The 13,236-nt window shown below is 45.7% G+C and overlaps 1 protein-coding gene and 1 pseudogene across 1 annotated transcript; one reads left to right on the forward strand and one right to left on the reverse strand.

Moving 5' to 3' along the window:
• Nucleotides 1–1,205: 1,205 nt before the first annotated feature.
• On the reverse strand, nucleotides 1,206–2,058 carry LOC103227529 (nuclear receptor-binding factor 2 pseudogene; annotated as a pseudogene).
• A 1,302-nt stretch (nucleotides 2,059–3,360) lies between these two features.
• Nucleotides 3,361–8,772, forward strand: XCR1 (X-C motif chemokine receptor 1). The gene has a single exon (XM_007983941.3). The coding sequence runs from the start codon at nucleotides 3,438–3,440 to the stop codon at nucleotides 4,437–4,439; it is 1,002 nt and encodes a 333-aa protein (XP_007982132.1). The 5' UTR covers nucleotides 3,361–3,437; the 3' UTR covers nucleotides 4,440–8,772.
• Nucleotides 8,773–13,236: the final 4,464 nt, after the last annotated feature.

Genomic DNA, 13,236 nt, shown 5'->3' on the forward strand with positions numbered 1-13,236 from the left:
AGGGTCTTGCTCTGACACCCAGACTGGAATGCAGTGGTACCATTATAGCTCACTGCAGCCTGAGGCAGGGATTCTCCTGCCTCAGCCTTTCAAAGCGCTGGAATTATAGGCATGAGCCACTGCTCCTTGCTGATTTTATCAATGTATTAAAATGTTGTCAAACAACCAATTTTGATCTTGTTCATTTTCTATTTTATTTCTTTTATTTTTATTAATGTCTTCTTTCTACTTAGAGTTTAATTAGCTCTTCTAAATCTAGCTTATGTCACTGATTTAAGTCTTAGATTGTAGACGCTTATTCTTTCTAATACAAGCATTTAAAGCTATAAATTTCTCTCCAAGTACTGCTTTAGTTGCATTTCATGAGTTTTGATATGTGGTATTTTCGTTATTATCAGTTCAAAATATTTTATACTTTGCCTTTTGATTTCTTCTTTGACTCAGATTCTTTAAAAGTCAGTTGGGTTTTTTTCAATAAAACACAATTACTTTATTGATTTCTTACAATCAAATACTGCCAGTTAGCATTACTTCCACTCATGCATCATCAAAAACAAAGGATATTTCCTCCTTGGTATTTTCAAATGATGCATTATACAATAAACAAAGTTAGAACTTAAAATGCACCCTGATTAATTATGTAAACTGGTAATTTGCTTACAAAAGCATAACTAACAATTAAGATGTATATCTTACAACAAATAAGGTGTGTAAGATACACACCTTAAACAAACAAAATGGGCATTAACAAAATGCATACAGTCAATACATGATAGAAAGCATGTTTCAAATACAAGGGAGCCCCTCAGGCCACCATATTATTTAGGTTTTGCATTATCATTTATGGCATTATAGATTACACATATTTTATACATTTTAACCCTGAAGATAAGAAAAATAATTGTTGCTTGAAAAAAATTATTCCAGGTAGCCATTTGATTTGTATCAGGAGAAACTGAACCTCCATGAGTTTAGTGTCTGTCAAATTGGAATCATTAGCTCAAGTCAGTGAATGAGATATGCAACACATTTCAGTGACTGTTTCCCAAGTCCTAGCAATGCCTCTTCTCCCATAGTTCACCAGAAGATTAAGCATTTCCGGGACCAGGATGCCCCTTCTATGTAGTTTTCCCATTTTTTTTTTTCTGCTGGATTAACTATTACTGTATTATTTCCTCTTCTCCCCTCTTCTGTGGCCTTCCATTTTAATTATTAATAAATCCTTTCAGAATATTCTCAGGAAGTTCCATAAGGGGAAGTTCTGGAGATGTAAAATCCAAGGGAGGAAAATTGGGGATTGGAATGTCTTTGGCTTTCCCGGCATTTGCTGCAAACTTCTGCCAGGGAGGCTGTAGCAGTTTCTGAACGTGGCGGCAAGCTCCGTAACACTGACATTTCTACAAAATTAGCGCCTACATCCAGCTCCTTTTCTACTGGACCTTTTTAGAAGTCTGGCCTTTTCAGCCTTTAGTTATTTTCTTTCCTTAATCTTTCATTCTCAGCTACAAGGAATTCCACATGCCTCTTCAAATCTGCAATTTTGGTTGCCTGCTCCTCTGTAATTGATTTATCATCTTCTGGGGCTTTGCTTCCAATACATAGCTCTGCTGGCTCACTCTTTTGCTGAAGTAAATATAGTAGTGTGTCTGGAACCTTGCCAATGATCCGCTGAATCTCAGGCAAGCGTTTCTCTGAGGAAGTACAGTACTGAGAAATGGGGCTCTGGCCCTCCGCATGCTCGGCAGAGGGTTTGTGAGATGCCTGAATATGGGTAGCCACATCCTTGTCTGTGTTCTGCTAGGCTTTCAATCTTTCCTCACGCTGGGCCCTTTTCCATCTCTCTTGGATGAGGAGGAGCTGTTTCATGTGGCTATCCTTTTGCAATTCCAGTGAAAGATGAGCCTGCTCAGACTGTGTCAGCTTCATGGCTTCAGAAAGATATGCCGCAGCCTTTTCGTGACAAGAAATAGCCTCTTCGTATTTGCCTGCAGCTAATAAACGGTCTGCTCGTCTGCTCTGTTGATGAGCCAGGTTAAGAGGTCCTTCCATTACTTCCATAGACAGCAGCGGCCTTAGGAAGCGCCGCGGTGGCGCCAGGGAACATGGAGGGCACTGTAGGCCGGTGCGACGCAGCCGCAGAGACTCCGGCCTCTCTGTGCCCCTAGAACCAGCAGTGGGCGCAGAGGGAGCAACAATCTCACCACTTCCTCCTCAGGCCCCCGCGCCGCGGGCCCGCCCCCTGCGCGGCAGCCGCGGCCACGCACGGCGCCATGACGTCACAAGCGCTGGGGGTTTTTTAAAAATTATTTCCAAATTATTGAAGCTTTTCTTGATATCTTGGTGTTGATTTCTAATTCATTTTGGGTCTTTTATATAACTTTTCTTTCTCTGCTGAGATTTTCTATCTCTCCATTCATTATGAATATAGTTTTCTTTATTTCCTTGAGAACAGGTATAATGGTTACATTTTGATACATATTTACAAATTCCAACATGTGGCTCCTCTCACAGGCAGCTACTTGGTTGTCTTTTCTTTTGAGTGTGGGTCATGTTTTCCTATTTCTTGATATGCTGAGTAATTCTGGATTGTGTCCTAAACATTGTTATGTTGTGTAGACTCTGGATTTTGTTTCATTTTTCTGAAAAGTGTTGATTGGTTGTTTGGTGTTTGTCTTAACAGGCATTTAAGTTGTATAAATAAAAAATATAATTCTAAGCCCCACAACTAACGGAATGGACTCCTCAACCAAGGAAGGGCATTCTAAAGAAACACTAGTTCAGGCCATGATGGGAATAGGTGGTCAGACATGCCTCATTATACTCTCCTCTTTTTGTAATTCAGCACAGCTGACCGGCATTAACATTAAAGCAGTCCTTAAGCCTGATAAAATAGACTCTTTGTAGCAATAAGATACCAACATGACAAATAGACATATTTTGAAATGGTCCTGCAAAGCTATCTCTTATGGGAAAACACATTCTGTGGAGAATCCCCTTCCCATTCCAGGTCTTTTCTCTGATCCAGAAGAGAATTAACTAAGAGTCTGGCATCTTTTTTGGGTTTTTTTGTTTGTTTGTTTTTGAAACGGTTTTTCTCTGTCACCTAGGTTGGAGTGCAGTGGCGTGATCACAGCTCTCTGCAGTCTCGCCCTCCTGGGCTCAAGCAATCTTTCCCCACCCCCCAGTTTCCTGAGTAGCTGGGACTATAGGCATGTGCCACCATACCCTGGTAATTTTTAAATTTTTTGTAGAGACAGAGGTGTCACTATATTGCCTGGGATGGTCTCAAACTCCTGGGCCCAAGCAATCCTCTCCCTTTGGCCTTTCCAAAGTGATGGGATTGCAGGTGTTAGCCACTGTACCCAGCCACCACATGGCTTTAAACTCCATGTCTCTATCATTTCAGATGCTCTAAACGTCCCTGCCATCTGGTCCAGATGGAGTCCTCAGGCAACCCAGAGACCACCACCTTTTTTTACTATGACCTTCAGAGCCAGCTGTGTGAGAACCAGGCCTGGGCCTTTGCTACCCTTGCCACCACCATCCTGTACTGCCTAGTGTTTCTCCTCAGCCTAGTGGGCAACAGCCTGGTGTTGTGGGTCCTGGTGAAGTATGAGAGCCTGGAGTCTCTCACCAACATCTTCATCCTCAACCTGTGCCTCTCAGACCTGGTGTTCGCCTGCTTGTTGCCTGTGTGGATCTCCCCATACCACTGGGGCTGGGTGCTGGGAGACTTCCTCTGCAAGCTCCTCAATATGATCTTCTCCATCAGCCTCTACAGCAGCATCTTCTTCCTGACCATCATGACCATCCACCGCTACCTGTCGGTAGTGAGCCCCCTCTCCACCCTGCGCGTCCCCACCCTCCGCTGCCGGGTGCTGGTGACCACGGCTGTGTGGGTAGCCAGCATCCTGTCCTCCATCCTCGACGCCGTCTTCCACAAGGTGCTTTCTTCAGGCTGTGATTATTCCGAACTCACGTGGTACCTCACCTCCGTCTACCAGCACAACCTCTTCTTCCTGCTCTCGCTGGGGATTATCCTGTTCTGCTACGTGGAGATCCTCAGGACCCTGTTCCGCTCACGCTCCAAGCGGCGCCACCGCACAGTCAAGCTCATCTTCGCCATCGTGGTGGCCTACTTCCTCAGCTGGGGTCCCTACAACTTCACCCTGTTTCTGCAGACACTGTTTCACACCCAGATCATCCGGAGCTGCGAGGCCAAACATCAGTTGGAATACGCCCTGCTCATCTGCCGCAACCTTGCCTTCTCCCACTGCTGCTTTAACCCGGTGCTCTATGTCTTCGTGGGAGTCAAGTTCCGCACACACCTGAAACATGTCCTCCGGCAGTTCTGGTTCTGCCGGCTGCAGGCGCCCAGCCCACCCCCAATCCCCCACTCCCCTGGTGCCTTCGCCTATGAGGGTGCCTCCTTCTACTGAGGGGCCTGTGGCACTGCAGGAGCAGGTGGACAGGGGACTGGAATCGAGGTAATGATGAAGTGGGCCTGGAAGGAGCACTGCAGAACACATCAGGGTGGGGACGTCACCTCCGCTGCAGGCGTGCAGTGAAGATGATTCATTACACCAGTGGGTCCCACCAGCCTCTTATCTGCGGGAAAGTGGCTTCCTACCTGGGAATTTTATACTGCCATCCAGAAAAACATTTCTTGAACTCTGAGTTCATCTTGCACGCTCCTTCATTTAGACGTGTGTTTCTAATCAATGCTTGGTTCAGAAGGTTCTAAGACATGAAAGGATTCTGGGGAAGGTGCTTCCCTGAAGACTTTACAGGGCCTAAAGCTCAATGTGTGTGATAACTGCATGATGCTGACAACACAGTGCCTCCCTTGCCTGACTGTAGGGTTGTCCCAACTGGTTTATTCACTCTGGAGGCGCCTGGCTCTGTATTCCTCAGGTACTGCTGGATGAGGCTGTCTGGAAGACAAAAGTCACCATACCCTGAGATAAGCAAGGTCATGTTGAAATCTGGATTCTAAAAATCCACAACTAGACTGGAGAAATGTTCTGTATCCTGGATCCAAGTCCTAGCCCATGAATTGGCCCTTAAAAATTTAGCTCATAAATATTTGATTGAAGGAATGAATATAATCAGTGCTGGATTGAAGGAATGAATATAATCAGTGCTGCCTTCTGCACTAAGATAATACAAAGATGAATGAGATACGGTTGCTACGCTCCAGGGACCAACAACCCAACCCCAAAGGCTCACCTACCTTGGTGAACACCTACCTTGGTGAAGGCATCTAGGGTGGACTCCTCCAACATCTCATCCTTCCCAGGTGGATAGTGAGCTGATTTCAGACCTATCACTTTGCACCTAAAGTGTCCTCCTCCTGTTTGGTGGATGGTGCTAGCTTCCCCCCACCCACCCACACTCCAAACCTCAAGTCCTCTTGGAGGCCTGTATTTTCTTTCTCTCAACTTCCACAGCCAGGTCCAAAGGACTATGCCTGTCTAGTGGCTTTCAGAGTTGACTCATTCTTGCTATTGCACACCCATGGTTTCATCCCTGAAACAGGGCCGCACTTCCTTGGCATCTCCACACTGCTCCTCTCTTTCCCCACCAGGCTGTCCTCTGCCCTTACGCCAGGTGCTTCAAAACCCTTAGTGACTCCTCATTACTTACAAATAAAGTCCATACACTTTAGCAAGGCTTTCAAGGCCTCCACAATCTGATGCCAGCCAACTTTTCCATTCTTATTTCACTCTAAGCCTCCTCGCCACAGCAGCTTGGGATCCAGCCCCAAAACACCACTGGCCTTCTTCCAGACACCTATCTCCCCAATACCCTACCTCTAGGCATTTGTCTTGCTGTCACCTGGGTCTGGAACATGTTCTAGCTGACAGGCCAACTTCTCCAGGACGCCCTCCCCAATCTGCAAATTAGGACACTCTCTGGGTTGTCATGGGATTCTGCTTGTCCCCTCTAAAATAAAACAACTTTGTGTTGCAGTTACACACATGCAATGTCTTATCTCCCTGCCCCATCAGGCTGCAAGCTGCTTAGGGACAGGAACCTGGTGTTGAACCCCAGTGTTCTATCACTGTGTGCTCAGTGGGAGCGAAGAATCAACAGCTGATACTATCCTTCAGATTTATGCTTCTTGGGGAGCCATGCCCTGGGGCACACTTTACCTTCTTTGTCCCAGGATGCTTCTCTATAAATATTTACCTTTCTTTCCTAGTCAACACTCTCAGAGAGTAGTAGAGAGAGAGTAGGGTATAATAGTAGAGAGATTGCTTCTCTCTCTCTCTGGCGATGGCTATGCTTGGCCTTGCCTTCCAGTTCATGGTACACATGCCTGCCTCTCACACTGGCCCATTGCTTCACACCCAAGGGCATAAATAAAAGTCCCACTCTAAACTGTGCCATGCCACAAAGACCTGGGCCCAATCTGTGAACCTGATTCAGCTCTGGCTTGGGGATTTGGAAAAGCTTCCCATGTGATTCTGACATGCACCTCCTCTGTTAGGTACATTTGGCTGCAAGTGTTTTTTGTTTTGTTTTGTTTGGTTTGGTTTTTTTTTTTTTTTTTTTTTTTTTCGAGGCAGAGTCTCACTGTGTCACCCAGGCTGGAGTGCAGTGGCGCGATCTCGGCTCACTGCAAGCTCTGCCTCCTGGGTTCACGCCATTCTCTTGCCTTAGCCTCATGAGTAGCTGGGATTACAGGCGCCCACCACCATGCCCAGCTAATTTTTTTTATTTTTAGTAGACATGGGGTTTCACCATGTTAGCCAGGATGGTCTCGATCTCCTGACCTCGTGATCTGCCTGCCTCAGCCTCCCAAGATGCTGGGATTACAGGCGTGAGCCACTGCACCTGGCCAACTTTTTTAAAAAATGAGTCCAGAGTCTTCTACCGTCCCTTGAGCAGGGATTTGCACACAGAAGACACTCAATATCTTGTTATTGAATAAAGTGGATACCAATATAACCCTTAGTAGATACCAATATAGCCCTATGGCCAACCTGGAGAGAGCTTGTAAGGCATTTCCCCTTCAGTTCCAGATGCAACTTCAATGATCTATTTGCCAATGGGGGAGTAGATCCGGAGGAGTTTGATTGGTCTAGGGAAGATCCAGGGCTAGTTTTAATAATGAGGCCAGTAGCAACTGCTGGACAGGGCTGGACAGCATACCAGTGAAGGGAAGGGGCTCCCATGGACCTGCCAGCCTACAGGTGGGGCCACTACTCACCACTGATGGGAGAAACAGGATAAGGAAGAGATAATTAGATAGTTTGTGGAATCAGAGCTAAGCCTATGGGTTTCTAGTTGGCCTAATCTTTCAAACACACTTTCACACTGATTCTTAACATTTTGTTCAACTTTTATTCAGAGGGCAGGCTGAGCCAGGGAGCAAAAAGGCAAAGGACTCCGACTCACATACCCACTTGGCAAAACCAAAGCACCTTGGGCTTTGAACCCACCCTTCTTAGAAGGCAGGTGTGGGGGTTGAGGCCCCTTGAGAGGCTCACTTCACCCTCTCCCCATGCCATCCCATTCCTACCTATCCCAAGATGCTTATCTTGTATTTCTTTCAGCACATCTAGCCATCTCCCTGGGAGCGTTTCATATCTGACTCTTTATACGTCCGGTGATATTTTGGCATCTCTAATAGACTGGCTCCCAGGGCAGTCTTTAATCAGGAGTCTTCCCCTAATCCAGCTCCTCAAGAACCCAAGGGAAGAGGCACAAAGAGAAGTATGAATGGGAAGATAGAAGGATAACCCAGTCAGCGAGGGAGTGGCAGATGAGACTGCTGAAAAGGAGCTGCCAGAGAGCTGCACGCCACGAGCCACGCTGTCTGTCCCTGACCACAACCTCCACTAGTCACCACCTCCTGGGCTTCCCCTCCCTCCACCCACGGAAACCACTGCTCAATCTCAACTGGACTCTTGCAGGCCTATCTCTCCCTCCAAACAGAGGTGTCCTGGACACAGGGCTGCAGACCTCTAACCACGCCTGGAACACAAAAAACCCACAGTGGTTCTACAGCATTTACACCTCCACATTCCCTCAGACAGAGTCCAGAAGAGAGGAACCTCGCTGATCTCTGAGCAGAGCATGTCTCCAAGCTCAGGCCAGCCCCAGACCGCCAATGGCCTCAAGTGGAGTGGAAATCTCTCAAAAGCACAAACCCAGTTCCTGCCATCTCCCTCGGTGCCTGGCAATGTTTGTGGTTGGTTGAGTGAGTTAACAGGAGACCATATTTTGGCTTTTTTCTACTTCTATTTCCTCTTACTGTACTTGCCTACTTCTCATCTTCTGGTCAACACCAGGTACTCACCCCATGAGCTTCCTGTGAACTTGTCTAGGGCCCACCAGCCCAAACATCATCTGTTTTGTTTGGAATTAAGCTTTGTTGAACTTTTCACAGCTTTCATTTGTGCAACCGTCTGTGATGGCACAAAGAAGTCCACAAACATGGAAACCTGGTCTAAAGATGTCCAAAGTAAACTGTCTGTGGAGTTGAATGGCATTTGAGCCCTGGATCTAAACTCCAAGTCCAAGCTCTTTCCCACTGTGACCTTGGGCCTCTCAAGGCTCAGTTTACTCATCTATAAACTGTAGAGAAGCCAATAACAGACTCACCCACACTATGAGGGTGTGCATGAAGTCATGTATGTAAAAGTACTTACTTTGTAGATCATTCTGTCCTAGATAAGTACGAATTATTATGCATCATTTCATTTAAAAAGAAAGCTTCACTGTGTTATATGAATAAGTAAAAGATTAGCATGTATTATCTTACCTTTGGCTGGCTGTCTTAGTCAGTTTGGGCTGCTATGACAAATACCATAAACTGGGTGGCAAACATTCAGCCCATAGCATTGATTATGTCCCCTCATTTCTACCAAGGGTGTATAGGTTCTTAAAAGTCTTCTACTTATGGAGGATCTGGGTTAGGGATTCAGGATTGGAGAACAAAGTGTGGAAAAAAGGCCTGTGTGAGTCAGGGTGGTGGGAAACTGGCTCAATTTAGACCTTAGGTGAAACTTTCCAGGAGACCAAGTCTATCTTGAATGCTCTGTGGCTCAGTTTCCTGTCCCCATCTCTCCCCTGGCTTGACACCCAAGTCTTCTGTCTCCAAGTCCAAGGCTTTTTTTTTTTTTTTCTGTATTATAAAATATTTGGGTCTGAACAAGGACCTTTCAGAAATACAGTCCTACAGTCAGAAAGTATGGTACTATTATTGGCTGGAAATTTCAGGCATGCTGAAAACTTGGTGGGAGATATTTGGGGGTTTTAGGGAAGTTTGGGAAGGGTAAGAGGGATTATTCTAACACTTCACCAACTTATTCTGAGCACAGAGCTTTGCTCTCTACCTTGAGGCCAGCCCAGATCATAGATGTGGGGTTGCTGCAACCCCTCCCACACCTCCACTGGCCCCTCCACAAAAGGTTACAGGTTGAATTGTGTCATCCTCTGCTCCCAGATTCATATGTTCAACTCCTAACCCACAGTCTCTCTGAATATGACCTTATTTGGAAATAGGATTATTGCAGATCATATAAAATGAGATTATGCTGAGGGAAGCTGAGTTTATAATTCAATATGGCTGGTGTCCTCACAAAAAGGGTAAATTTGGACACAGACACAGGAGAATATCATGTGAAGACTAGAGTTATGCTGCCACAAGCCAAAAAAACACCAAAGACTGCCAGCAGACTAGAAGCAAGGAGAAAGGCATGGAGCAGATTCTCCCTTACAGCCCCAGAAGGAACCAACCTGACAGCTTGATCTCAGACTTCCAGTCTCCAGAACTGTGAGACAGTATATTTCTCTCATTCGAGCCACCCAGTCATGGAACTTGGTTAATGGCAGCCAGAGGAAACTAATACAGGACACAAATTTCGGTGGGTGGGAGGGGAATCCCAGTGCACCTCCAAACCTTCCATGATGTTTCAGTGTCTCCTGCACCTACACAGAAGGCTACACCTAACTGAAGACATGCAGAGGAGATTGGAAGCTCGTGTTTACTGAGACCTACTATGTATTAGGTCTATACATTTTCACATCTCACAGCTACCTTACGAGGTTTCTGTTTTCTCCAGTTTGACTAAGGAGGACACAAGGGACCAGAACAGGTAACATTGCACAGCTACCTTACAAGGTTTCTGTTTTCTCCAGTTTGACTAAGGAGGACACAAGGGACCAGAACAGCTCACACTCCAACATCCAAGGCTACATGTTAGATCACACGGGGAGCTTAACAAATACTAATGTTGGCCAGGTTCCATGGCTTATGCCTCTAATCCCAGCACTCTGGGAGGCCGAGGCAGGTGAATCATGAGATCAACAGATCGAGACCATCCTGACCAACATGGTAAAACCCCGTCTCTACTAAAAATACAAAAATTAGTTGGGTGTGGTGGCATACGGCTGTAGTCCCAGCTACTAGGGAGGCTGCGGCAGAGGTTGCAATGAGCTGAGATTGTGCCAATGCATGAGACTGTGCCACTGCATTCCAGCCTGGTGACAGAGCGAGACTCCATCTAAAAAAAAACTATTGTCTGAGTTTGTACCCCAAAGGTTCTGATGCAATTGTTCTAGGGTGCAGGCTGGTCTCAGGATGTTTTTAACCTGGTGGTTCTAATGTACAGCCATGTTTGACAACCACTGACCTAGTATCTTTATTCATTCAATCATTCACTCAATGAATATTTATTGAGCAACTACTGCGTGCTAGAAACTATGCTATGTCCCTTGCACACGTTATGCCACATTCTCACAATTTTACAAGGTAGGCATTGTGTCTATCCAGATGAGAAAAGGGGGGCTTGGAGAGATAAATGACTTTGTTAAGTTAAAGCCAAACTAGGGATTTTCAACTCAGGTCTGTATTGTACCCAAACACCTACTCTTTCCATCACATCTTGCCAATTTCCCAAATGATATGTCCATCAGGACTCTTAACCATAAGCAACAGAAATTGCCTCTAGTTGCCATGGCAGAAGAAAATATGTGGAAAACATACTGGACATGATTTCATTGTAATTGCATCAGAGATGCATCAGGGTACAGTGTCATGATGTCTGCAGCTACATCACAAATGATTCGGCAAAAAATTAAAAAAAGAAAAATGTGTGTAATTATACATTAAAATTGGGGAGAAATGACATATAAGAAAAGGTTATACTCAAAGAAAGAGAAAAACTGTTGGGTAGCTCACAAAACTGGTGGGAAGGCAGGAGAAACAGCTAGGACAAAGGGAGGTGGTCTCTGGCACAACAACCCCAGAAGCTAGAGGTTACAGTGACTCTAGAAAGACTGCTCCCACCCATATTACAAAAAACAGGTACACGAGGCTCACAGAGTGAGCGAAGGCCACACGCCCACACTCTGGCCTCAAGGGAGCTGGGAAAGGGCACCCAGGCTTCCTTAGCTCCTACAGAAATGGGCTCTGCCTCCCACCAAAACTCATGTGGTGAGGAATCCCCCCAAGCAGGGAGAGGTCAGCCACAAGATCAGCTGACGGCCACCACAAGTGTGAAAATGGTTACTGGGTTTTCTACTGCTCAGCCTTGTAGAGCCTAAGCCACTAAGATAGGAGGTCAGAGGTGTGACACCACTAGGCACACCAAAAACATTTTAGGATAAGCCTTTGACAAGTGATAGGATCAAACCCCACCCCAAATTGCTCCCATCAGTAGTACTGCTCCCTGCCCACATCAACAGAACTACTCAAGAGACAGTGAAGCACTTGGAAAATGGTGGGCTCAATTTTCTACAATAGTACTATTGAGAATTTCCTTCTTAGCAGCCATTTACTTAAAGGTTATCTCTTGGTAGCAAAGCTGAGTTTTTCCAAAGAGCCTTTTTCAATTTCTTCTCATGTCTTAGATGGAGTTGATTTCCTTTATTCTGAGTGTCAAGAGCCAGTTTGAAAATAAAAGAACTTAGGCTGGGTGCAGTGGCTCACACCTGTAATCCCAGCACTTTGGGAAGCTGAGGCAGGTAGATCACGAGGTCAAGAGTTCAAGACCGGCCTGGCCAACATGGTGAAACCCCATCTCTACTAAAAATACAAAAATTAGCTGGGTGTGGTGGCGGGCACCTGTAATCCCAGCTACTAGGGAGGCTGAGGCAGGAGAATCACTTGAACCTGGGAAGCGGAGGTGCAGTGAGCTAAGTCACACCACTGCACTCCAGCCTGGGTGACAGAGCAAGACTCCATCCTCACCCCCACGGCAAAAAAAAAAAAAAGGAAATAAATAAGAAAATAAGAGAAATTTATTTTTCCAGTCAGAAAAAAAAAGACGTTGTTACACAGTCTTGGCCAAGGAAATACTTGTTTGTGTTGAGAATTTAGAAGCTTCAGTAGTGGAAAGGTCACTGAATTTGGAGTCTGAAGACCAAAATTGTAGTCCCAGCTCTGCCACTAGCTGACTGGGGGACACTTTTGGAAATAGTAATGATGAAAATGATGATGATGGGGGGGTGGTGATAGTGACAATAATGATGACAGTGGTGGTGGTGGTGATAATGATGACGATGCTGCTGCTGCTGATGATATGACAATGTAGCCAGCAACTATTTAGCAGAAACTTTACATCAGGCACCATGGTAGAGGGCTTGGATTGCCTTAGCTCATTTAATGCTCACAAAACCATTTGGAATTGCTGTTATTGCCCCTTCTTCTAGATGAGGATGGTGAAGCATGGAGGGATTAAACAAATTATCCAGTCACATAGTCAGGACTCAAACCTAAGCTTTCAACTAGCACCGTGCCTCCTTTCATAACCCTATTGACATTCCTAGACCTTGGTTTCTTCATGTGTAATACAAGGAATTAGATCAGAGGGTTTCTACCGAGAGTGCATGACAGTATCGCCTGAAAAGGTACTTAAAACTACAGATGCCCTGAACCTGTCTAGATCTACTAAATCAGAATGCTGCAGAGGGTAAGGCTCCAGGACATGTATTTTTTGTTAAGTCTGGATGAGCCCAGGCAACTATATTTTTAAGTTCCTTCCCAAGTGATTCTGATGACCCCAGTGAGAACCAGTGAACCAACATACTGACACTGGTCCCTTCTATCTCCTCTGGTTTTCATCTGCATGTGCCAGCGTGTTTCCTGGAACACTAATCCTTAACATGGTTCATGACCAGAGGTTCCTGGGGTGATTCAGTTGTAGAAATGGCATCTGCCTTTTCTCCATTGTGGAGATTCCCAGCGCTGCCTGAGGCTACTTCATGAGGAGGGGTGACCCG

This window comes from Chlorocebus sabaeus, chromosome 22 (assembly GCF_047675955.1).
Source record: "Chlorocebus sabaeus isolate Y175 chromosome 22, mChlSab1.0.hap1, whole genome shotgun sequence".
Classification (NCBI taxonomy): Eukaryota; Metazoa; Chordata; class Mammalia; order Primates; family Cercopithecidae; genus Chlorocebus; species Chlorocebus sabaeus.

Bases quoted from the DNA above. Each gene is read 5' to 3' on its own strand.
- XCR1 (XM_007983941.3), top strand. From the start codon at position 3,438: ATGGAGTCCTCAGGCAACCCAGAGACCACCACCTTTTTTTACTATGAC.